The sequence below is a fragment of the Ursus americanus genome, chromosome 14, assembly GCF_024610735.1.
Source record: "Ursus americanus isolate L20-20 chromosome 14, mUrsAme1.1.p, whole genome shotgun sequence".
Taxonomy (NCBI): Eukaryota; Metazoa; Chordata; class Mammalia; order Carnivora; family Ursidae; genus Ursus; species Ursus americanus.
Genome location: NC_142140.1, coordinates 6721314 through 6747468, shown reverse-complemented (window position 1 = coordinate 6747468; position 26155 = coordinate 6721314). Strand labels below are relative to the sequence as shown.

Sequence of the window (26155 nt, the reverse complement as noted above, 5' to 3'; positions counted from 1 at the left end):
CCAAATATCTGCATTTGTCAACAAGTTCTTTTGGTTACAAGCAACATAAAACAAGGCTAGCTAGTTGAAGAAAAAAGGGGGGGAATTTACTGGAAAGATACTGTGTTACATTTCTTGGAAATGAAAGAAGAGTTAAACAACCAATCCTGGAAAAGGACAAAAATGAGGCGGCCCCACGACCTCAGCAACAGGAGGACTCCTGTGCTCCTGTGAGCCGTACCCCGAGCAGCTGCCCGGGGCGCACCTTCCCTCTCCCAGCACCGGGGCAAGACGCTTGGCTGGGAGGCACCACAGCCAACAGCTCCGGGTCTTAGCACTCAGTCCCCTTTCCAGGTCCTACACATATACCCGAACCCAGTCACAGCGCCACTGAGGAGTCACTGACATCAAGTCTTAAAAATTCCGAGACTGTTATTAGATACCATACATGCTGCTGAAAATTAGAAGACACCCCCTCCCCCAACAGCACCAATTTTCAGTCAAAAGAATTCACCTGAGCTTCAAATGAATTAATTCTCAGTGAGAAATTGGGGATCTTGTAGCAAAGCACTCTACTGAGGTTTTGTTTGAGTTCTGTAGGTTTGGGAAGAAAAGGAACAGAGAATGTTCCATCTTTGCCATGAATAAGTGAAGGTACCGTTGTTTTGTTTTAAGTAAAACTATTGGAATTATGGGCTAGAAATAGAAATGAGCCTTTGGGGCATTAGTAATAAAAATCTGTGAAAAGGTGAGTTAAGCTATCTTAGAGCAGGCATGAAAAATTTTCATTTGTTCCAAAAATCTCAGCTGTCTTGTGTTCCAGAACCTTTGCCTCCTCTCCCACCATGACTTCTCTCCCTTCCCTCTCCCCGGTTTCTGAGCTCTCGCTTCCCACCACATAACAACCACACACACAGCCTGAATACCACCTCTATGTATCATGTACCGTGCCACCCCTCCCAGGGTTCACAGACAAACCAACTCCCTGCCAAGAGTTCCACTGGTGTCCCAAGAGAGACCTCACAAGGCGCTGACACTTGTCCCTGCCCAGGTCCCCTTTCCTTTAGCCACCAGAACGCCATCACCGCCCACTCCCACAAAATGGGAAAACCTGTTCTACGTTAAATGCAAAGTATGTTGTGCAATTGAATCCTGAATTAAAGAGAAGACGTCTATAAAGGACATTACTGAATGTGAATATATTAGTACATTAGATCATATCATTGTTAAAACATATATACAAGGGAAAGCAAATTTGGCAAAATATTAACAACTGGTGAATCTAGTGACGGTACTCATTGAACTAGTTGTTCAATGTTTCTATAGATCTGAACTTTATCCAAAATAAAAAACTGGGGCAGGGGATGGTTGAGGGAGAGAAGGATGACAGGTCAGATTATCACCAAATATGGATGGTATGTCTACAATGATCTAACCAAGTGTAGACGAAGTGGGATGTCACACAGTCTTACAGAAGAGCCAGCACAGGGATACGGGGAGGAACGATGTGATGGAGAGGACATGCCCAACACATTAAGAAGCCATAGGCAATAAAAATGTTGGTTTCAAATATTAGCCTCAAAATGCAAGTCGTGAGCAGTCTGACAATCCAAACTGCCCGTCCCGAACTGTCAAAGAGCGGCTTCCTAAGCTGTGTAGCTCGCCTAAAAGTATGTAATAGCGGGAATTTAAATAAATTCCTTTAAAATTTAACCACAGTTAAGGAATAATTCAATGATCGATAGTTCAAGAAGGCAATCTACTGACAAGTAAGTAGGAAAAGGGAGGTTGGGACGATCACCATAATCCCTAAAGTCACTGTAAAGAACTTGGATTTTATCTCATTATCAAAAAGGGGCCAGAGCCACTACCCCCAATAAACTTTGCCATGTCCTCCAAACAAGCTCTCAAGATTACCTGCTGACTGCGGCACTCTGCAGCCATCAGCCTCTTTCAAGGAGCTCTCCATTTCCCAGCTTTATCCACTTTCACCATTAGCTGCTCTAACTTGCTCTAAAGCTAAAAGCCGAACGCAAAACGATGCAGGATCGTTCAAAACCAACACAGAGGGAACTTGGGCTGTTAGGGGTGCCAGCCCGCAGCTATCACACACAAATAAAATAAACACAACGAACCTATTAGAACAGCCAATAAACACTTTGGCTTTGAGAACTTTCTTTTTAGGTAGATTTGAACAAACACCAAAAGTAGTGAACCCTTGGGCATATATTTGTTTGCTTTTCTAGTAGGAACAGATCTACTCCTTGGGTTGATTTCCACCCTGAAGAAATGTCCGGCCATCCCTCGGAACGGAGAGGCACACCCAGCTGTAGTGAATTTCTCATTTCCATATACCTTACGTTATGTACACACTGGCTTCAGAGCACGATGCGTAAGAAGAAATATAAATAGAGCAGTGGGGAAAAAAACCCACATTTCATTCATACAATAAACTCTGAAGGCTTATTACTCAGAGTCAACAACAGGAAAAGATCGTTTGATCCCAAAACAAGCATCACAAGCAGGGCTAGTGTTTCAGACTATAAGCTGTGCATTTGCCCAGGTACTAGGAATCTGCATGGTCCTGTCTTGGGGGAGCAAGGGAGAGACAGGGAAAGGAAGGCAGTGGAGGCAGTGACGGTGGGGTTCTCTCTGCTCCAGCATGTTCCCTGAACTAAACATCAAGGCTCCAAGGAAAACGCGGACGCATGGTAAGTGGTGCCACACAGGGTTTATTACATATTTGAAAGAAATTCTGCAAAGCTTTCCCAAAGGGAAGAGAGTTTTGACAGTGCTCTCATAGTGACTTGTTCTTCATTCACTTATTTAGCACCTAGCAGGTGTCGGGCACGTGCTGGGTGTTAGTGGGACAGCCATCAGTAAGACTCAGCTCCTGCCCAGCTCCAGACCTGCAGTCTGGGGACAGGGACAGACAGATGAGCACACTATTACAGCAAAGTGTTACCATTTTACAAAAAGAGGTGCTCCTCTCGAAGCAGAAGGAATCACCATTTGCCAAGAGAGGGAGGCAAGAAAAGTGTACCAGGAAGGGGTGAAGCACATGGGCTCATGTCAGCAAGTGGGAGCACATAGGCAGAAGGTCCTGCAGACAGAGGTCTGTTTGGTGTCTTCTGGAGCTGACTGGGAGTCAGAAGATTTGAGAGGAAGAGAGTAAGACTTCAGAAACCTTCTGAAGTGCCTAGACCAGTAAAGAGGGCATTGTCATGGAAATGGGGGTCTAAACTATGGCCACGGCCAGAACAGACATGGAAGATATATAGCAGACGATATTTAGCAGGGCATGCCAATGTGCTCCATACGGGAGATGAAGTGGGAGGAGGGTGGAGGCGATTTCCAGGGCAAGTGGAAAGACAGCTGTCCCATCATAAAGATGGGGGACAGACTTGGGGACAGACAAGAAGAAGAAAGAAGAAGAAGAAGAAGAAAGAAGAAGAAGAAAGAAGAAGAAGAAAAAGAAGAAGAAGAAGAAGAAGAAGAAGAAAGGAACTACTAAATCAATTCCAGCAGAGCAGCGCTGACCCGAGAAGTACACACAGTACCTCAAACGCAGACGGCTCTACGGGTGTGAAGCGTAGGCCTCGGCTAGAAGTGGTAATCTAAACTAGGAGTTGGCACGTGGCTTCCTTCTAAGTGTCTGTACAGTGACAAGGACGGAGCCCTGCAGAATGGCAATAATGCCAAGTCTTTGAAGGACTGGGCGCTCCACTGAGTGGAGTGGGCACAGAAGTAGGAGGGGAACCAAAGAAAGCAGAAAAGGGGCCCTGGGAACCAAGGGGGAAGAGACTTAAAGGAAAAGGAAGTCTAATAGGATAAGGAATTGCAGGTTTCCTTCTAGATCTGGTGATGAGCAGGTCACCAGTGAATGAGGGGGAGAAGTTGCATTAAAATTGTTGGCACAGGGCACCTGGGCGGCTCAGTCGGTTAAGTGTCTCTTTGATTTCAGCTCAGGTCATGATCTCAGGGTCGTGAGACTGAGCCCCACACTGGTCTTCTCACTCAATGGAGAATCTACTTCTCTCCTTCTCCCTCTGCCCCTCCCCCCACTTGGGCTAGCTTGCTCACTCTCTAAAATAAATAAATAAATCTTTAAAAACATATAAAATTGTTGGGAGATCACAGTACCGAACTGGGAAGTGGAATATCGAAGTAGAGATCATATGCTCTCTAGAAACAGCTCAGGGAGGGGGAGAGAGCTAAGGACGGAAGATGAGAGACATAAGGTCAAGGGAGGACAGGACCTCAGGCTTCTTCAACTTCTCTGGACTCACAGAACTTCCCCAAGAGCCCCAGGCAGGAAAGATGGCATCTAGGAGTCCCAAATTCAGGAATTACACAACCGTTTCATTCCAACAGCTGGTACAATAGTGCAGCAGCACCAGAACTTCATGAGTCTGAAAGTTTATAACAGAATTTTGAAACCAAACAAAATGCTCATTTTGTTAGGCAAGTGTGCTCCCCGGAATACTCCTGACGGGTCTCATTAAAAAGGATGAAGGATTCCACGGCTACTTACAGGAACAGTCCCGGGCTGAACGATGTTTCCATACACCGGACTTCTCCAAGCCTGTGATGAGCCACACGCGCGAGCAGACCTGTGAGACTGGGTTCGGTACTCCCCAAACTTAGGCCCGGGGACACATTTCTCCCCAGAGCATCCGTAGGCAAGAGCGCTCTGAGACAATCTACGGGCAATGGTGCCTTGAATCCAGGAGGAGTGGGACTTCAGTGGTCACATGCAGCTGAGGAAATATTCCTAATGAGCTAGAACACTCCATAACCATTCCTTGATGGGTTTAATGCCAGAGACAAATTTAGGGAAGCAAAGAGGTTTCAGGTCTCACACTTGCTTCTACAGTGGCCTGACCTAGTGAGGGCTGGTCTGTTTCCTCCACTTGACCTCCACCCAGTTTCTGGAGCTGGTTTCTATGTGGATCCATCAGTTGCACTTCTTAGATCTCTTCAAGGAAGGGAAGGCAAGAGGAAGGATAATTTTAAGGAGAGCACAGTAGTGAAGTCGGTTTCCTTCTTTTTTTTTTTTTTTTCTCTTAAGATGTATTTATGGGGGGGGGCAGAGGGAAAGAATCTCCAGCAGACTCCCTGCTGAGCACGAAGGCTCGACCTCATGCACCTGAGATCATGACCTGAGCAGAAACCAAGAGTCCAGTGCCCAACCACCTGAGCCACCCAGCCGCCCCACATCAGTTTCCTTCTACTCTGCAGTCCATTTTGCCTCTGTCGGAGCTATGAAGGCTTGGATCCAGAATTCTGATCTCTTGTCTGGCAAGGTTTCCAGCTACCGCCAGACTCAGAACACTACTGCAACATTAAGTTCTCTAATTATGCTTTGGAGACAATTTGTGAAGAAATGTCAAAATGGAGGCGGGAGTGGGGAGGGTTGGTTTACCCAGGGATTTAGCAAAGAAGATAGAGACTGGGTACTGGCGCTTATCAAATAAAAACTATGCCAGACACAGAACACTGGGCTTGTAAACTACCTCGCTATGTTCCAGCTGCACGTAGCACAGGCAAATGATGGATTTACAGGCGAGATCCTAGAGGAAAATAAAAGAACCATCAGCACTCACACGCAGGCAATGTTTCTTAGCATTCCTCTTCCTGGTCCTTGGTCCAATCTACTCAAGTGACAGCACTTCTTTCTATACTTGCAGGACAGACTGGCTTTGTATTGCAACAAGAGGTCTGTGTGGTCATAAAGCCACATCAAGATTAATCCTCTAACTATATATAAAAATAGCTGCCATTGCGTTCCCAGGCAGAAGCATCTTCAAGACAACAGCACTCCAAAAAGAGCTTCAGAGCTCAGAGATCAGGGTAGGAGGGAGAAACAGCCAAATGCTGTGTTGTCTTGTTTCCTCAACTTTTGAACAAACGCCTCTGACTTACTCGGTAAATAAAAACAGTCCTTTTTTTTTTCAATTTTAATGTGCCATTTTAAAAAGTTACTTTACACATGCTAATGGAAGTTTTCTGATATATCTTGAATGTTCTTTAATTCCTCTCTAGGACAAAAGTCCTCCTTTTTCAAGGTTCTTGTCCCACTTTTATATTCTTGACGACAAAGATAAGCACCACAGAGGTCCCCAGAGCAGACCCGACACACGATGACAGTCCTGTTTATTCTGCTCCTTGACTCCTGGCACTTCTTTACTCTGTGTGTTATTTGGCCAGAAAAATACCAGTAGCAGGATGGGTATCTCCCTTTCCAGCTTTCTGCAAAGACTCTTAAGGCAGAAGTGATGCCTGCTGGGAAAAGGCTGATGTCAGCTCTTAAGAGCACAGCTCCCTGCTCGGATAAGGAGGCCTTTGTTTTCGGCTGAACTGTGAAAATGAGAAAATGCCTCTAGCCTGACAAACAAGCAACCCACACAACACAGGTCAGGCCTGTGACCTTTATTTAAAGGTACCACACTTCATTAACAAAACACTTGCATGGAACACACAGATGCGCCTTTAACGTCACAGGGGAGCAGGAGCTGCCATAAAAAACCAGCCTCGTTTCCATCCCCGCTCCGGCCAGCCCGGAGCTCCAACGACCGTGTTAGGGGCACCGTCTCACACTAACCGGTTCTTAGAGGATACTCCCCAAATGGGAAACATTATTAAAGACCCAGGCTCCCTTCTCATTTATTTTTTTTTAAGTAAATACACATATTTGCTGTACGTGGAGGGGAGAGATTTTTTTAAAATCCTAATTTAACATTATCTCAGTTTCTGAGTTAGTTTTTATTTAGGATAACTAAAATTAAGACTATAAAATATCCTCCTGAATCCCCCGGACACTTTTGGGGGTACCTATAAGATTGTGTGTAAAGGGACAGAAAAATACAGAATTTCAAGGCTAAAATGTCCCAAGTCTGGATGATGCCAAGAAGGATGTGGGAGAGAAGAGAAAGCACATAGTTTGAGGGATTCTATTTCAAGAGCATTTGATTTATGAAATCTGGAAAGGAAAAAAAAATGTGTCTCTATATACTTAAACCAAAGTTTAAACTGCTACAGTGTGAATCTGTTAGACTAAAGTTACTATTGGCCTGTGCCACTAACTTAAAATTGGGTTAGAACTTTTAAACAAGAATTAAAACAATTTTTTAAAAAGATTTTTTATTTATTTGAAAGAAAGCAGAGTGAAAGAGAGAACACACGTGAGGGGTGGGGTGCAGAGGGAGAAGCAGACTCCCCGCTGAGCAGGGAGCCCGATGCAGGACCCTGGACATCAAGACCATAACCTGAGCCGAAGGCAGACGCTTAACCAACTGAGCCACCCAGGCACCCCGAAGAACTAAAACACTTTAAAAAGCACTTTCCTGGGCATAAACAAACGAACAGACACACACACACACACACACACACACACGCCTGTTTGTTCCTGTAGGACTCTCCCCGGCACAGACACAGCATTTCAAGCCTCTTCTGGGGAAGCTACCTGGCAGCTCTTCTTCAGCCACCTCTGAAGGGACCCATCACTTCTCGGGTAGGACTTGCCTGGCAGAGCGCTCTTATTGCCGACAGCTCCTCCTCACCCTATGCCCGCACCCGGTGACTGCTAAAGTGAAGTCTCCACCTCTCATCTCCAAAGCATCATCAGTAGCGTTTTGAGAGTGCTTAAATAGAAGATTGCCCAAAACTAAAAGGCATGAAGGTCCTTTATCAAATGACTCATAGGGCTGGATACCACTCGATCAGACAGTCTGGGCTTTGATTCCCGGCCCCGTGACCTACTAGCTAGCTCTGTGGCCTTGACCAAGTTCAGAACCTCTCTGGGCTTCAGTTTTACCACCTGTAAGTGAGGGATCATCCCAGTATGTGCACCATGGGGTTGTGAGGCTGGAATGAGATCATGCCCACGAGGTACTCAGCACAGTGCCTGGTACACTACAATAAAGAATCAATCGTCACTACTACGAATAAGCCCCGGTGCAAAGCTCTCGTGAGCCTGCGGACGCTGCGGATCCTGAGCCGTCATTCTCGGTGATGAAGTATGCCTCTCGCTAAGGCTTACGTGGACTTGAACACACCTACAGCGCGCGCTGTCTATAAATACGTGTTACTGTTTACCTTACAAAGTCCCAGCTGCCAGCAGGGTCAACGTACCAAAATAACCCCAACTTTTCAATTTCCTCTGGGTCTAGTTTTAATGTGACATGAGGAATTGCCCTCTTCACTTTCATGGAGTTTGTGGAAGAGTCTCTTGGTAAAGCAAGTCCATATGTATCCAAACTAAAGGTACTATAAAGAGATACAAGAAACACAGAGTCACCAAAGGGAGTGTGATGATGTTGCCAAGCATTTTATACATAGACACCACAAACTATAGACACCCCAGAACATCTGAGGTACCATTTATACAATCAACTCCATTGTAAAAAATAAACAAAATCCAGAGGAAAACCCCAAAACCCATTTTAGCCAGTAATCAGTAAGGTTTTTATGTTTTGTTTTTGTTTTTTTACTGAGTTTCCTTTATAGGACCAGCACTTAATTTCAAAGCCCGCCTCCGACCTTTTGTCAAGCTGAAAGAATGACTGGTTTTGAGTTTGTCTGTTTCTCTGTCTTTTCTATTCATACTTATGGAGGAAAGAGTGAAGCAACCAGGACCGAGGGGGGGGAAGGAGTGAGAATAAGGAGTGGAGGGGAGGAGAAAGCAAAGACCAAAGAAGGAGGAAAGAGGAAAAGGAGGCGCCGAGGAAACAGAGGAGCCCAGAGGCTGCATACGCACTCAAGGAGAAGCAGAACTGGCTACATTAGGCTGGAGAAAAGACTTCAAAAGAACAGCCACAGAAGCAAAGACAACAGCAACGGACACATTTCACACCAGGACAGTATTTCAAAGGAGCGCCACCGGTGAGGACAGGCACTGTTTTCTTTCACTACCCCTTTCCCCACTCAGTGTGGATTGCAAAGAGCACAAGCCTAGGGACCATGGCTTTGATCCCAGCGTGAGCTTACGGGTTTTGCCCCATCTCAGGCCAGGGGCAACTACTTTGCAACTGTATAGCACTGATCAGAAGAGGCTGCATCCCCCAGCTGGAAGAGGAGCAGTCTCTTGAAACTGGGTCTAATTCAATTCAACGTAGAAATTATTCAGTCCCTACCATGCACTGGACACTGGATTGGCGAAGTGTCATAAATATATGATGTCCATATTTAAGATGCATGTGGTCCTGCCTTGGGTAAAATACAGCGCTAGCAAATGATCCTTGGTTTTGGTGTCACACACACAATTCCTCATGTCACATTAAAACTAGACCCAGAGGAGGGGCGCCTGGGTGGCACAGCGGTTGGGTGTCTGCCTTCAGTTCAGGGCGTGATCCCGGAGTTGTGGGATCGAGCCCCACATCAGGCTCCTCTGCTGTGAGCCTGCTTCTTCCTCTCCCACTCCCCCTGCTTGTGTTCCCTCTCTCGCTGTCTCTATCTCTGTCGAATAAATAAATAAAATCTTAAAAAAAAAACCTAGACCCAGAGGAAATTGAAAAGTTGGGGTTATTTTGGTACATTGACTCTGCTGGCTAATCCCAGCTCCACCGCTTTGGACACACGATCCTCTCAGAGCCTCACTTCTACTTCTGTAAGTAACAGAGCTCTTACACACACTTACACACACACACACACACACACACACACACACACCCCTACCTGTCTTAAAGGGTCACATTTATTGTGAGGGTCAAGTAAGACAATATCTTTAAAGTGTCTAGCATAGGATGAGCATACAGTTAGCACTCAATAAATGTTCCCTCCCTCTCACAGGTGACTGACTCAACAGTTCAATGGTAAACCTTCGACACACATAAACCCTACACATACCTTCACACAGACACAAAGTTGAAAATTGCTTCATTTCCAAAAATCACCTTAGACTATACTCTTCAGCATAGAACTCTCAGCCAAGCAGGCCAAACTAGGTCGCAAAAACTGAATTTAGCCTGATGTTTTACTCCATCAATTGTCTGCCTTCAAGAGTTTTTTACTGTACGGCAAATACACAAGATACTAGAAAAGCACAAGTTTATCCACTGAAGCATTATCAGGATTGTTAAATGCTGGAAATGACCTAAATGTCCAGACAAAGGGGATTGGTTACCTGAACCCTGGCACATGCATGCCGTGGAATGCTATGCAGCTGTAAACAAGGATAAGGAAGTGGCGTGAAAAGATCTGTATGGTATATGGCTGAATGAAAACACCAGAACTCAAATGAACATACAAAGCATGTTACCTTATGTATAAAAAAAAAAAAAAAAGACGGGGAACTGAGAAACCATTCACGTATCTGCTTACTTTAACAAAAAGAAACACAAGAAGGATAATAGCCTACAAGAGGAAGGAGCAAAAGGAAAGAGAGAGGGGAGGGAGTAACACTCCTCACTCCTCCAAGTACTTTTTAATACAGTTTTGACTTTTGGAAGCATGTTAATGTTTTACATATTCAAAAAATACAATGAAATCAACAAAGATGGAAAGAAAATCTACAGCTGAATGCGAAGAGAAATGAATCTATATATTCTGGTTGACAGAACACTGAAAGGGGGGAGGGGAAGTAACTGACTACCAAGTTACAAGTACTTTGTTATACACTCAGCACAGAACAAAAAAAGAACTGCCAACATATCTTGAACTCTTTTTGGTAAGTTTGTTTTTCAAAGTGGTATGGGCACAGAAATTCTGAAAGTATTTTATGTGAACTATAGGAGTGAGTGAACAGTAAGTAAATGTATTGCTGGGAAACAGGGAGATGCAAATATAGAATGGGGGATGGTAAGGAACAATTCTGTGGAATTGGATTAGAATTTGGGGGTATTAATACGAACTCATGATTTTTTAGCTCTTTCCCCTGAAAAGGTGCTATTCAACAGAACCTTCTGTGGGGGTAGAAATATTCTCTATGTGTGCTGTACAATGTGGCAGCCACTAGCCACATGTGGCTGCTGAGCTTGAAATGTGGCTGGTACAACAGAAGAACTGAATTTTAAATTTTATTTCATTTTAAATTTGAATTGCCACACGTAGCTAGTGTCTATGATATTAGACACCTCAAATCGAAAGGCAGTGACGCCATAAAAATACTTGGCAGCCAGATTTTGGCTTCTAAACCCTATTCTCCACTAAAAGGAACCAGGGTCCCCTGGAGAAATGGTTGATTCCATGGCTGGCACAGGTAGGTTACAAGAGGAGGATGATGTTTGCCAGAAAATAAGAAGTGCTTTAAAAAGGGGGCGGGGGCGCATAACTAGGACACAGGAGCCAGCTGACAGAGCTCTTATTCGCCAAATCAGGGACAGCCACAAAACAGCAATCCCTGAGTCCATATGGGTCATGGATAGAGGAAAAGAGAGCTCTTCCTTAGCACTTGAATACCAGGGTCCTGGGGGAAAAGATTACTCACTGACATTTCCATGAGAGGAATCCCAACACCTATGCCCCCATACCTTACTTAATCCACTTTCTTTCTGAGAGACACAGTATCTTTCAACTTCTAAATAAAACCTTCATGTTCTTAACACTTTTCTTAAGAAATAAACAAACAAACACATAGTTCTCTGAGTCACCATATCAAAAAGAAAGTGAATGAAGAGTTCAGATGACCCAGGCGATACAGGGTTGGAATAAGAGTCCAGGAATTCTCAATTTCCAAGTTCTGGAGAAATCACTAAGGAAACCTCTCTTCTTTCTCTCCCTCCTCCCTGAATTAAGTCAGATGAAATTTAGTCATTGTCTGTAGCTTCCTACTCTGGCTCAGAGACACTCAATCTCTCCTCCTCTCTCCTGGAAAGTATCTCAACATGATGAGTACAACGAAATGCAGCCAAGGCTTGCATCTTTGAAACTCTTACGAGCTGTCAAAGCTGTTGTTCAACAACACTCCATGCCCAGAATTATTGTGATTTCTTCAGTGATAAAATAAACAAATCACATTTCCCTTATAAAACATGAACATGTTCTAAGAAGATAAAAAGCAAAAAAATCATTTTGTAATTTCCTTAAAGAGACAAATATACCAGACCACTCTTTTCCAAAGAAATATCAATTTGTAATTGATTATTTAAAAAAAAAAACTTCTTGGACACAGCAAATAAAAAGGAGGGAACACACTACAGCTCAAAGAGGAAACACTCCCTCAAATCCAGCAATGCTAAGTACCCTACAACACGAAGAAGAGATGAAGCATCTTTCCAATCCTCCTACAAAAGTTGTAATTCCGCTCTTAGAAGATACAAAGAGGAACACTGTTACTGTTACTGAAACAAACTATCATCACAGGAGAACAGTGACAGCACAATGAACAGACTGCACCCTCATCACCCAGAGGTCCAGGCAGTGTGGCCCGGGGACAGGGGGTGGGGGGTGGATACTACTCTTTCTATTTGCCTAAAACTCTGCGTGATGACATCAACTGTGAGATGCCCATGAAATCTAGCAATTCTATTTCTATTATTTACACTTTAAAGTATTTATAGCATAATGCAATTATAACATAGTATGAATTATTTATAGTCATCTGTACTTCAAGGTCATATCTGCAATGACCCAAGGAGTTACAAAATCATTTTCTGTGGGCTATTTATTTGACAGAGAGAGTGAGAGAGAGCACAAGCAGGTGGAGAGGCAGGCAGAAGGAGAGGGAAAAGCAGGTTCCCCACTGAGCAGGGAGCCTGTGTGGGACTCAATCCCAGGACGCTGAGATCATGACCTGAGCTGAAGGCAGATGCTTAACCAACTGAGCCACCCCGGTGCCCCTCATTTTCTGTTTTAACATTATAACAATAATACGAATGATGACTTTGGCTGTGTGCTTACTATCTAGATGCCAGGCACTGCACTAGCATATACAGTCATCGTATGAGGAAAGAACTATGATTACTTCCACCGAAAGATAAAGAAGCTGAAATTTGAGCCCCGACATTCTGAGTGAAATTCACACATGCTCAGGCATTAAATTCGCCATAATGGTATTTTTATTTATTTTTTATTATTACTTTTATTTATTTTTATTCTTTATCATTGTTATCAATATCGGAATAAGGGACTTAACAATAATAAAAGTTTTAATAGCTACCACCAATTGAGTACCATACTGCACCAGACTCCCTGCATGTGCTGGTTCTTGTGCGCACGACAGGCCTCACATGAGCTGTTATCACTGCCATTTTACAAAGAAGGATATTGGGCCCAGGTACATTAAGTGACTGTCCAAGTAAGTGGCAGAACTGCGATTCAAACCGAGGCATGTTTGCTCAGAAAATATACTGCTTCAGGGCGACCTCCCCTTTCCTTCCAAAAAAAAAAAGACCAAATGTCTCCTGTTTGGATTTCAGGAAAGAGGATGGCAGAGGAGAAGAAGAAATTCCTAGTAACAAGAGAATGAACAAATAGTTGAGCGCCCAGAATCTAAATTACAAGCCTCTCCCTATTTGGGAGAGCTCATTGTTTTGCAGTGCCTTGTTGCTGGATTCCTGATTATAGCAAATTCCAGGGCTCCAGACTGCGGGCTCAGCCTCTGACTAACACTACAGTGATTTATTTGAGGATAAATACCTCTGTCAGTATGTCTTATGACTGCACACAACAGTCCAAGCGGGCTGGAATGCACGGAATGCTCAGGGCTGCTGGCGCTGAGGCAGCACAGGGCTGCGGGCTTATCGGCTACCTCTCACTGCGCAAGGTCTCCGCCAATGAGAAAACGGGAACTGTCTGAGCAGTCACGTTCCTGCCAGAAGCAGCAGCATCCTCCGCAATCAGAACTGGGGAAGCCAAGCATTCTGAATAATCACAAAACATCAATTCATGCCTGGGGAGGGGAAAAAAGAGTAGGCTCTTTGACCCTGGAGCTACAAAGCCACACCTTCTAATAATCAGGGCCACCTCACCGGCTCTGACAAGCTCCCCCACTCTGACAATACCGACTGGCTACACAGTTGCCAGAGCAGACTCTCCGGGCAGCTGGCTGGCTGTCTCAAGTGCTGAAAACATGTGAAAAGGCATTCCACTCCCTTGGTGGGGCATGCGTGTTCAGAAGACAGTGCGAAGGGGAAGCCGGAACAAGGCTCAGAAGCAAGCTCTTTTCCTAATGTAAACGTGGTAACCCTGGACAGATGCAGAAAACTTGCATTTCAACCCCTCTGTTTCACAAGTAAGGAAACTGAGGCCCAGAGTGTTGGAGCAACTCATGTCATGATCGTAGAGAATGCCGGTGGCACAGGGAGGATTAGCTCCAAGACGGGCTCTCTAACAGCTCCAGCAGGCTCGCATGCCAGAAATGACCAGCACCTTCTCATAAACACAAAGAGCCATCTTTCCCACTTTCAGGAAGGTCTCGAGTTCATACCATGAATACACAAGGTGAGAATTAATTCAACCCTCCCCCCCTTTCCTGCAGTTTTGCTTTCCACAACCAACTGTGGCCTGGAAGCAGACGATCCTCCCTAGTCACAGTAGCTGAATGCTACGTCCCAACGCCTATGTCACTCACCTCACTGCACCACGCAGACATGTCATCATCTCACATCACCACAAGAAGGGTGGGCCCATCACAACAGAGATTCCGCGAGAAAGACCACATTCACATAACCATTATTACAGTATACTGTTATAACTGTTCTATTTTACTATTAGTTATCGCTGTTCATTTCTTACTGTGCCTAACTTGTAAATTAAACTTTCACATGGGTATCTATGCCTAGGAAAACACACAGCGTATACAGAGTTTGCTACTATCCATGTATCAGGCATCCACTGGGAGTCTTGGAACATATACCCCTCGGATAAGGGGGGAGGCTACTGTATTTCTTAATGCGTACAACTCTAAACTCCTAAGCAAAACATTTTATGTACGTCCGTTCAGGCACCAACCTTTCCTTCCATTTCCTGATAAGACATTCACCGAAGACTGATTCTCCGAACAACCATCAGTGATACAGGCAAGAAAAGGCAGTCTTCAGACAACCACCCCCCAGAAGCTGGAAGAGAAAGCTAACATCCATGGGGAACACGCACACACACTCACACACACACACACACTCACTCACACACACACACACACTCACACAGTCATACAAGTAAGTTGGAAGGAAAGAAGATGTCATCTCTCAAGTTATTAAAAACGGTTAATCCCCCGCCTGGCAGGTAAACACTGTTCATCCTTTCACTTCACAGCTGGCACAAAGTTGCCAAAGAACATGGCCCCAGCAGGGAGCACACGGAAACCAACCCAGAACGCCCTCACTTCAGGAAGAAGGAACTTACAGATGGGGGTTGAAGATGCGACTCATCTTAGAAGCATGGTCATTTTCACAGTCCAGGTCATCGTCCCCTTGCTCCACGCTGAACTTCCTCTTGCTGGGACTGATGGGCGGGGGGCCTGTGCGGTGACTGGTAAGGGCAGACGCCACAGGGAGGGTCTGCATCCTGGGTTCTCCCCTGAGAGCAGCTTCACCTACGCAAAGAGAGATGATGTCGTCACCAAGGAGGAGAAACGCCCCCCTCAGTGCCCCGCTTCCCTGCCCACCCCTTGCAAAACTACTCCCAGTGGAAAGTTTTGGCAACAGGACGGGCTGCCTGCCATTCTCAGAACACGGCCTGAGCGCGAGGTGAGCTGCCAAGCACACGACATTTTACACCAGCGTGGTTTTCTACACAATAACTCACTCCCCTCCCCCAGCTTTATTGAGATTTAACTGACGGAGCGCACTGTGCAACGTTAAGGTGCACAAGGTGCTGATTTGATACACTTACATGTTGCTAACACCTCCATCACGTCACATAATTCCCATGTCTTCAACAACTCTTTAGGGTAGAGTTTAAAATTAAACCTTGCACTAAAGTAACAGACGGGTAAAAGTACTGACCACAAACCATCTCTGAAGTTAATTTAAAACAATAAAGGTCTTTTGATGTGTGGGTATTCGACTCTATACCTATAAGAGAAATGACCTAACACAGGCTTCATTAGAACATGACTAGAAACTCACTTTTCTTGCCTGTTTCATTTTTATTACAATTTTGGTATGTTATTTTTTTTAAGAATGAGGAAAATTTATGGGTTAATAATTCATTTGCCCAAAACGTTAAAAGAAATGAAAACACCTTGTTTAATGAAAAATAAACATTTCATTCTTACAGCACACTAAATATATATATATATATACATTTTTTTTTTGTATGTCTGTTCAGGCGCTAACCTTTCCTTCCTAAAAAATATATATTTTAGTGGGCAGCAAAGCAAGGTTTATTGAGCGATAGCAAAGTGATAGTACAAAGCTCCCAAGGAGGGAGGGGACCCAAGAAGGTTGTCCTTTTTTTTTTTTTTTAAGGATTTTTTAAAGATTTTTTTTCGGGGGGGGGGTGCACACAAGCAGGGGAAATGGCAGGCAGAGGGAAAAACAGGCTCTCCACTGAGCAGGGAGCCCAGTGTGGGGCTCGACCCTGGAACTCCGGGATCAGGACCTGAGCCCAAGGCAGACGCTTAACCGATTGAGCCATCCAGGCGTCCCACATTAAATATATTTTGACTATTATCAGCACAAAGTTTCTGCATATACTTTGTCATGAGCTTAATACACAGGTCCAATTCTCAAACACTTTCAAAGTTAAACACTCAAATTAGAATTCACATTGTGATCTGATTCAACATCTCGGAGTTTTTCATTCCTGTAATTAAAAAGACTTTGTACTAAGCGATAACTTTGTGCCTCATTATTAATTAAAATAAGCATAACCCTTTATTATAATAAATGTTTTATGCCTTCTAAAATTTATAAAAAAGAGTAATACATACTTTAAGAGAAAACTTCTAGTTTTCTAAGTCATATGGGAGGGGTTACCTAAATTTTTCACAAATAATAACCCTTTTGTCATGCTATTATTCATTCATACTGGCCTCTAAGGCATGGCCAATTTTGTTTCCACTTGGTCACAATTTGAGAGAAATATTAGGATAAAGTCAACTTCATCTGAGACCTTGTGGTACCTAAGAAAGGAAATCTTTGTTTGCCATCAGTAATTTTCATATCATCACAGATGTGTGGACAGTTTTAACAGTCGTTTGCTTCATACGCATATGACAAATACAATTTTGTTAGGGAAAGGAGGGAGGGAAAAGCCTCCTGAATGTTTACCAGGAAAAATAAAACTTTTGCCAATTTAGTCAGCAAGATATAAACTAGCAAATATACAGTGACCCCATAATACACCTCCAGGCAGTATTTCTTTCAGAGACTTTGGCCCCAAAGCAAACTGGAACTTTCCATTTTAAATGAAATACCTAAAAACAGGCCATATGCTGGCCTGCCACACTCAAACATTCAGTAGGATTTTGGTTGTCCTCTACTTCCTATTTATGAATTTTTGGTTTAAAAAAGCAAGCAAACAGGAGCGCCTGGGTGGCACAGTCAGTTAAGTGTCCGATTCTTGGTTTAGGCTCAGGTGGTGATCTCAGGGTCGCAGGATGGAGCCCCAAGTCGGGCTCCGTGCTCAGCACTGAATCTGCTTATGACTCTTTTCCTCTGCCCATTCCCCCTGAAATAAAAAATCTTTTTTTTCTTAAGCAAGCAAATAAAAAGCCATGCTAATATTTATATGGTGATAAATCAGAAAATACTCTTTCCAAATATGCTCCCCTCTCTCATACCCTTCACCTCCACAGAAAGGGGAGAGGGCATTTCCAATGTAAAACGTCAGTAGCCCGGCTAACTTTTGGAGGAACCCTGATGATACCCCAGGAACTCAGCAATTGCAAATCAAGCCTCATCAAACTGGCACGGAGCCACCATGCCCTCCGCCCTGTGTTTCTCCACATCCTTGGCCGGTTCAGCGGAGATGAGGAGTACTTGGGCTCTGTGTGGACCCCTGGGCTTTGGGAACCATTTTATCAGATGCCAGATGTGTAGCAACACCAGTTGCCATGGAAACCTGCCACCACAGCAACAAATTCACATCACTCCAAAAAATGAAGAGTCACTCATTACAACACTAGCATACGCTGCTAAGTGAAAAGCAAAACTCTTGGAGTCAGAACAACATTGCCACTCCACTCCCCAATTTCCATCTTAATAAAAGCTTGTTTGTGCTTGTTTTCAGTTTAAGTTCATGAAATGCATGCCCTGCTTCTCTTTAAGACCAAATCGCTGGTGTCTGACATAGAAAGAAGAAAGTCCACAGAATCCTTTGGAAACACTGGGATTTCTAACCTGATAGGTAAACGACCCACAGAGGAACAACAGGTGGTTCTTCTCCCCTAGGGGCTGTGACAAAACTGTACCAAATCCCCTACAGACAAGGGGACATGCATGTTGTTAATCTTGGAAAGGGCCCTGTACACTTGGATTCCCTCACTGGACAGAGAAAACTGTGCCCCTAGACATGGAGGGACCTGCTCAGGTTCACAGTCAATAGTTTACCGTAAGCAAGAACCCATGCCCTCTGCCTATCAGAATGACATCCCCTCACACACACGTGCAAGCCCCACACATGGCTCAGAGCCAAGGCACTAGGGGTAGAAGGGAAGAAATTCAGTTACAAGTGTAGAAACAGGTCTTTTCAGTTATGACCCTCATTCATTTTGGCGCCTCCACTCAAGGACCCTCATGCAACACCTTGTATTATAAAGTGGGATTTGCTTTAATTATGGTCTAAGTGGCAAAAGAAGGTTAAAATTATTTTAGAAAAATTGAAGAGAACACATAGTCTGGGAACCGAGACATGGCAGGACATTGTCACTTTACTTACGGCCAGGTGAATATGGGCACACACTTCCCCTCTAAGGCCTGCCTACAACAAGGGGCTGGACTAGTTAACACCTAACACTTCCTTCGGCCCTCAGAGTCAGTGACCCAGCTGTGATCCACAACCCCGTAATCGATCAAGTACCAACCAGCCAACATTTACTAAGCAATTATTATTTTTTTATCATAATAATATTTTAAATTATATTATGCTAGTCACCATACAGTACATCCCTGGTTTTTGATGTAAAGTTCCATGATTCATTACTTGCGTATAACACCCAGTGCACCATGCAATACGTGCCCTCCTTACTACCCATCACCAGCCTATTCCATTCCCCCACCTCCCTCCCCTCTGAAGCCCTCAGTTTGTTTCCCAGAGTCCATAGTCTCTCATGCTTCATTCCCCCTTCTGATTAGCCCCCTTTCTTTATCCCTTTCTTCCCCTACCGATCTTCCTAGTTCTTACGTTCCATAGATGAGAGAAACCATATGATAATTGTCTTTCTCTGCTTGACTTACTTCACTTAGCATTATCTCCTCCAGTGCCGTCCATGTTGCAGCAAATGTTGAGAAATCATTCTTTTTGATAGCTGAGTAATATTCCATTGTATATATGGACCACAACTTCTTAATCCAGTCATCTGTTGAAGGGCATCTCGGCTCCTTCCACGATTTAGCTATTGTGGACAATGCTGCTATGAACATTGGGGTGCATGTGGCCCTGCTCTTCACCACATCTGTATCTTTGGGGTTACTAAGCAATTATTACTTGTGTAACACTGAACGAAGGCAGCAAAATGTCAAGTATGTGTCTCAGGTGTCATATGTTCAAAAAACTAGAAAGTGAACCCGTGGTCAAATAAACTTGGAAACCAGGAGATTAAACAATTTCCACAGCAGCTTCTTCTCCACAGGCCTTCTTATCCTCTAAAGCACTTGCCCGTTTCCAAGCCAGAAACACGGCAGTGATGCTTACAGTCACCCCCACCCCCACACCATCCTACACGTTTCTGTAAACTCGGTCTTCCACGGCAGCATTCTGGCCATGTCAGCCCACTAGGACCCCAAACAGCCAAGGGCTTACCAGTCATGATGAAATAACCTCCAGGATGCTTCTGCATTCATAACCAACAAGTGGCCCCACGGCATTCCCAGCCTTTGTTCCTAGTATCCCCCCTTTGTAAGCTCTCAAAATGTCAGCCCTAGAGATTAAACCAGACTGGACACCACTGCACAGAGACCTCACTGTTTAACCCCAAGGCCTTTACTCAGTTTCCTCCTCCCATCTTCTTATATCAAACCCTATGCATCTGTCAAAGGCCACTTAGAATGCCTCCTCCCCCAGGTTGTCTTCTTTGACTCCTCAATCTAAAAGTCATCACTTCTTCTGAACACCCATAGAAATTTATCCCTATGATACTTCCCTTCCTACTTGGTTTTGTGCTCCTTGAAGCAGGGGACATTTAATTCATTTGATATTCTCGAGAATGCAAAGCACAATATCTTCCACATAGTAGATGGATGGTAAACACTGCTTGAATGAATTACGAGGCAGGGCAATGGGGTGTCCAGGTTAGGAGTTACAGGATATGTTAAAGATCAAAGATGCTATAAAATAAGGAATTTCAAAAGATCTATTTAAGAATATATAAAGAACTCTCGGGGCGCCTGGGTAGCACAGTCGTTAAGCGTCTGCCTTCGGCTCAGGGCGTGATCCCGGCGTTCCGGGATCGAGTCCCACATCAGGCTCCTCCGCTGGGAGCCTGCTTCTTCCTCTCCCACTACCCTGCTGTGTTCCCTCTCTCGCTGGCTGTCTCTCTGTCACATAAATAAATAAAATCTTTAAAAAAAAAAAAAGAATATATAAAGAACTCTCAAAACCCAATAATAAACAGAACTCAATTTAAAAACAGGAAAAGATCTATATACTCATTTCTCAAAGATATGCAAACAGCCAATAAGCACATATAAAGATGTCTAACATCATTAGCAATCAGGAAAACATAAATCAAAACCACAATGAGATAACCACTTTACACACACTAGTGGGGCTATCATCAAAAGACAGAAAGTGACAAGTGTTGACAAAGATGTAGGGAATTTGGAGCCCTCGTGCATTGCTGGTGCAAATGCAAAATGGTGCAGGTGCTATGGAAAACAGCTCTGGGCAGTTCCTCGAGTGGTTAAACACAGAGTTACAACATGAGCCAGCAATTCCACACCGAGGTATATAACCAGGAGAAATTAAAACACATATTCACATAAAAACTTATACATGAATGTTCATAGCAGCATTATTCATAATAGACAAAAACCCAAACGCCAAGCAGCTGATGAATGGGTACAGAGAACATGCAAATCTATCCATATGATGGAACACTACTCAGCCGTAAAAAGCAATGAAGTACTGATTCATGGATGAACCTAGAAAACAGTATGCAAAGTGAATTCCACCCCCCAGACACAGAGGGCCACACACTGTCTGAGTCCACTGACATGAAATGCCCAGAACAGCCAAATGTGAAGAGACAGAAAGTAGATTAGTGCTTGCTGGGGGGTGGGAGGAGGAGCAATGGGAAGTGACTACCAGTGAATGCAGGGTTTCCTTCCGGGGGTGATGAAAGTGGTCTATCATGAATTGTGGTAAAGGTTGCACAACTCTGAATATACTAAAACCCACTGGATTGTATACGTTACATGGGTGAATTACACTGGTGTGTGAATATCTCAATAAAGCTGTTACCCTCACCCCTAAAAAATAAAAATATATTTATAAGTAGATGACAGAATACTCCAGTATTATTAGTTCCTTTCCTACCTCAGGTTTTTCACACTGAACTGTTATATAAGAACAAGCATCATTCATTTTTCCCCTGCAATGAAAGTAAACCTTTTCTTGTGATAGCTATAGCTCTCTACAATGTTAAAGTCAGATTTTTTTTTTCTACTATTAAGTTAAGAAAAGGCAAAGCAGGGAACCGCTTGAGGTTACGGAGATACTTGGGTTCATCAGAGTTCTATTAAGCTCCAGCTCAGCTTGTAATCGGACTGTGTGTGTGAGCGTGCCCGTTGCACGCTGAAGGCTGTGTGAAGTGCTGTCGGAGAAACAAATGATGAAATTTATACAGACGCTGACCACAAGCAGAGGAGGAAAGAATACACACCAAAAGGAATTTATCTTGAGGTGTAAAGACTATTTGCTCCTGAACTAATGTGTATTCTAAATTTCACAACAGTTTGGTAATTGAAAAGGGAGAAAGGATTATCTTCCTTTTTCGGGAAAAACAGGAGAAAGGAGATCTGAGTAACCCGGTGTTTCAAGTTTCTCAAGTTGGCCTCGCCACAATTGTCAATTTAACTTAAAAAAAAAATCTGATTATAAAAAGGAATTTCAATTTTTAAAATGTATTTGGCGTTTTTAACCAGGGATGGGTTACTGAAGAAAAATGCCCAATAGATACAAAGATTACATAACTGCTATTTTTAGTCATGGTGGCAGTTCTAATACAGGGATCAAAAATATTCTTAAATATGTCTTCCAGCCGAAGATGAGCAAAGATTTTTGGCCCAAGATTTCACAAGAATCAGCATATATTAATTTCAATTTTTTTAAAAAAAGTTTAACAGAGAAATAAAAAAATTGCTTAGCTTTATGACATGCCATATAATGATTCTGGTGAAATATTACAAGAAAATTCTGCTTTCAAGTCAGAATAAAGCAGGAGAAAAGCAAGCCATGGAGACAAGACTCAGAAAGATGTGGCCTAGGTTCAGAATCCTGCAAAGATTCTAAGACTCCTTAACTTCTTACATTTTAATAGAGCTAGGCTTGAAGTTTGTCTTATAATCAATTGGCATATTTTAATAAGCGAGACCGTTTCCTTCTTAGTGGGACACAAGATAATGGTGCATCTTAGACTGGATACACTACAGAACCCAACTGGAGGGCCTTCAAAACAGTACTTGTCTTGTTAACCTCTGCTTCTTCATTTGTAAAATTAAGTGATTTGATTACATCACCTCGATGGCCTAACTTTAGCTCTAAATATCTCCATTCTATGTAATGTACACCTTCCAAAGTTAAGTTATACCTTTTTTTTTTTAAAGATTTTATTTATTTATTTGACACAGAGAGAGAGAGAGAGACAGCCAGCGAGAAAGGGAACACAAGCAGGGGGAGTGGGAGAGGAAGAAGCAGGCCCCCGCGGGGGGGCGGGGGGGAGCCCGATGTGGGGCTTGATCCCAGAACGCCAGGATCACACCCTGAGCCGAAGGCAGACGCTTAACGGCTGAGCCACCCAGGCGCCCCCCAAAGTTAAGTTATACTTTAATCGCTGATCAAGAAATACTACAGCTTTATAGGGCACACTTTACACAATAGGAGAAAAAAACTGATCCCACTAAGTATTCTTAAGTTACCTCGTCCTGGAGGGAGATGTAATTAAAAATAAAGGACACTTCTAATTCTCAGTGTTCGAGCTTCACTCACTCACTCAAATACCATTAGAAAGTTGTAGTTAGTAAACTGAAGGTGAAAATAAATATAATTTGGTCCACAAAAGGCGGATTCGACTTTTATACATCTGAACGATGAAGCCCACAGGCCTTCAACATGGAGCTGAAGCAACTAATTTGGTTCAGAGACAGGAAGGGATTCCAGGGAAAAGCAGAGGTGGCTTTAGAACCCAGTCGCTCAGCTCCTGGTCACAGCACCTCTTCACCAACTCTGTGGGCCAAGTGCCATACAAGATCTGTGACTGCATTCAAGACTGTGGCATGCCTCGTGAGGAATTAACCAGAATCATGGCATTTATTGTCATTTTTTGAAGATTAGTCAAACACCACAAGGCTGAAATGACAGTGTCTTTGTGTTTATGAAGAAGGGGAAGGTACGTCTGTAGGAAAAACAAAAAAAAATACCTTGCTGTAACTTTTACGGGTAGATTTTTCACAAAAATCTATATTGCCTTCCTTGCTCAAAAGCTTTCTTCCACAATTTAAATCATTGCTGTGTTTAAGATTTTATGTTCTACTCCCCTCCCCAGCCCTTTTATCATGTTTGAACCTAAATCAAAGTAAAACCACAGCTTAGTTCCCCCCACTACCCACAAGCCTCTGGGCTACGTGGAAACGTCTCCTGTCTGACCACAGCCCAGGGCGACCAGACTGACATCACCCTACTGGCGAGCGTCACCCAGATAAAACAACTGCACTCTCCTCTCACACTCAAGACCGTGCAGGGCAGCAGCCCGGGGCTTATTCGTTTTCTTTCAAATAATACTTCTTTGTCTCAGAGACTAGCAGCTGGAGAGAAGACAGTGAAGTCAACCTCCTTCACACAGTTCAACTGGTGGCTATCCCCATTCTGGTTCCCTTTTTTCATTTTGTAAGGAGGGCTGTTAGGCAACATGATGAAACCGGGGCGAGCCAGCAGAGATAAAAGACGTGACGTAGTGTCTGCCAGCAGAGCAGGGATTACAAGCCATTCTACAACTCAGTGACCGCGCCCCCTCGCCCCCACCCCTTTCCCACCACTGCTCTCGGGAGCCCAGAGCCACAGCTGGAGACTTGCAGAGTCCAGTCTCACATCTGGAGGCCAACCCTCAGTGAAAGGTCACTCTTGTGCAGTCAGCCAGGCGGGGGAGGCAGACCCCCAGCTGAGCAGGATTTGAGCAGCTCTGGTCTTCTTAGAGCAACAAGGGGATTGTTCAGGAAAAAAGAAGAAGAAAAAACGCTTACGGTATATTGCTGTCTGCTAAAAATATAATTAAGGATAACAAAACACAATAAAACGTGGAGTTGACACATGCATTGTAATCAGAATTTCAAGTAATCCAAATAATCCTGTAAACGTTACACTTTGAGCTTTCCTGTATCTTATGTCAGTATATTTTATTTTTAAAGCATTTAAAAATAGGATCTGTTACTCTGCTTTTTTCTTACTATAGTCCTATAATGCAAGAAGGGAAAAATGATTCCTGAATTGTAGCTAAGGAGACTAGTGTTTCAAGAATTAAATGAACTGCTCAAGGTCACAAAGCTGATCCAGAGAAGAGCTGGAAGGAGAAACACGGCATTCAGATCCCTCCATTTTCATATTCTTTTTAGCTGTGCAGGATGCTTTACAGGTTAAGGAAAAGAAGTGGTAGGTGCCTGGGTAGCTCAGTTAGCTAAGCTTCTGCCTTTGGGTCAGGTCATGATCTCAGGTCCTGGATCAAACCCTGCATCAGGCTCCCTGCTCAGTGGGGAGCCTGGATCTCCCTCATCTCCCTCTGCCTGCCACTCCCCCTGCTTGTGCTGTCTAGCTCGCTCGCTCTCTCTCTCAAATAAATAAAATGAAGAAGAAAGAAGGAAGAAGGAAGAAGAAGAAGTAGTAGTAGTGGTGGTGGTGGTAGGAAGACAGGTGAAGAGGAGGAAAGAGGAGAGAGCAGGCGGGAAGTCCGGAAGAGCAGTGCTATAGGCTGAGTTATGTCCCCCCAAAATTTTCCAGTCCTAACCCCAGTACCTCAGAATGTGACTGTATTTGGAAACAGGGTCTCTACAGAAATAATTAGGGTTAAATGAGGTCATTAGGTAAGTTGGTGCCCTTCTAAGAAGAGATCAGGAGCAGACACACACAGAACGAAGACCACATTAACATGAAGACGGCCATCTGCAAGTCAAGGACAGAAGCCCCAGAAGAAACCAGCCCTGCCGACATCCTGACCTCAGACTTGCAGCCTCCAGAACTGTGACACAACAAACATTTGTTAAGGCTTCAGTCTGGGGTGCTTTGTTATGGCGCCAGGGCCGAAGAACACAAGGAGGAAAGACTAGAGAGCGAAGAAGGGTGGTGAGGACAGGTCTGAAACTTAGGTCTGGCTCAAAGGAGAAAGCTCTTCAGTTTGGAACCAAACAGCTTCAGCCACCTCGTCTATTCCAGCTCACCTAACATGGAGGGACTGGTCAAGATGCATGGATGCTGCTTTGGGATTAGAAGCTGCAGAGGAGAGGAGACCAATGGGTCAGCACTGACAGAGAGTGGGCATCTTGGCTGGGCTCCAGGAAGTGTACAGCTTCAGCACAAATGAACAGGGTGCTCTCTGAGACGCACAGGTGAAGGACAGAGCCCCTGCAGAGCAGGTGGGGGGCTCTCCCAGATGGCAGTCCTGCAGGACTGAGGGCACCTGTTCCGAGACAGTCCTCGGACAGCTGTGCATCGGGGTGGAGGACGTCTACGATCCTTAATGGTTTTAAACATCTGTAATTCTATAGGGACTAGAACAGAAAGGGTCAAAAATAACCCCAGGGGAACAGTAAAATGTCTAGAATTCTCAATCTCCATTCTGAATAGACAATAAAATACTTTAAATAAATTGAATAGAAAGGTTAATCTGAATACCAAAAAGCACTAGCTGAAGGTATTTTGAAGTCAA

At 44.0% G+C, this 26155-nt stretch overlaps 1 protein-coding gene across 6 annotated transcripts in view; it reads right to left on the bottom strand.

Moving 5' to 3' along the window:
- The window catches only part of VGLL4 (vestigial like family member 4), a 153228-nt gene that overhangs the window by 26402 nt on the left and 100671 nt on the right, over positions 1-26155 (bottom strand). For 3 of the 6 annotated variants that reach the window (XM_045812286.2, XM_045812287.2, XM_045812285.2), the window contains 2 exons: positions 15262-15451; positions 8113-8247 (listed from right to left, as the gene is read on the bottom strand). In XM_045812286.2, the coding sequence (XP_045668242.1) occupies positions 8113-8247; positions 15262-15451 (325 nt within the window). The remainder of the gene's footprint in view (positions 1-8112; positions 8248-15261; positions 15452-26155) is intronic. The other 3 variants (XM_087866775.1, XM_087866776.1, XM_045812290.2) reach the window with 1 other exon arrangement.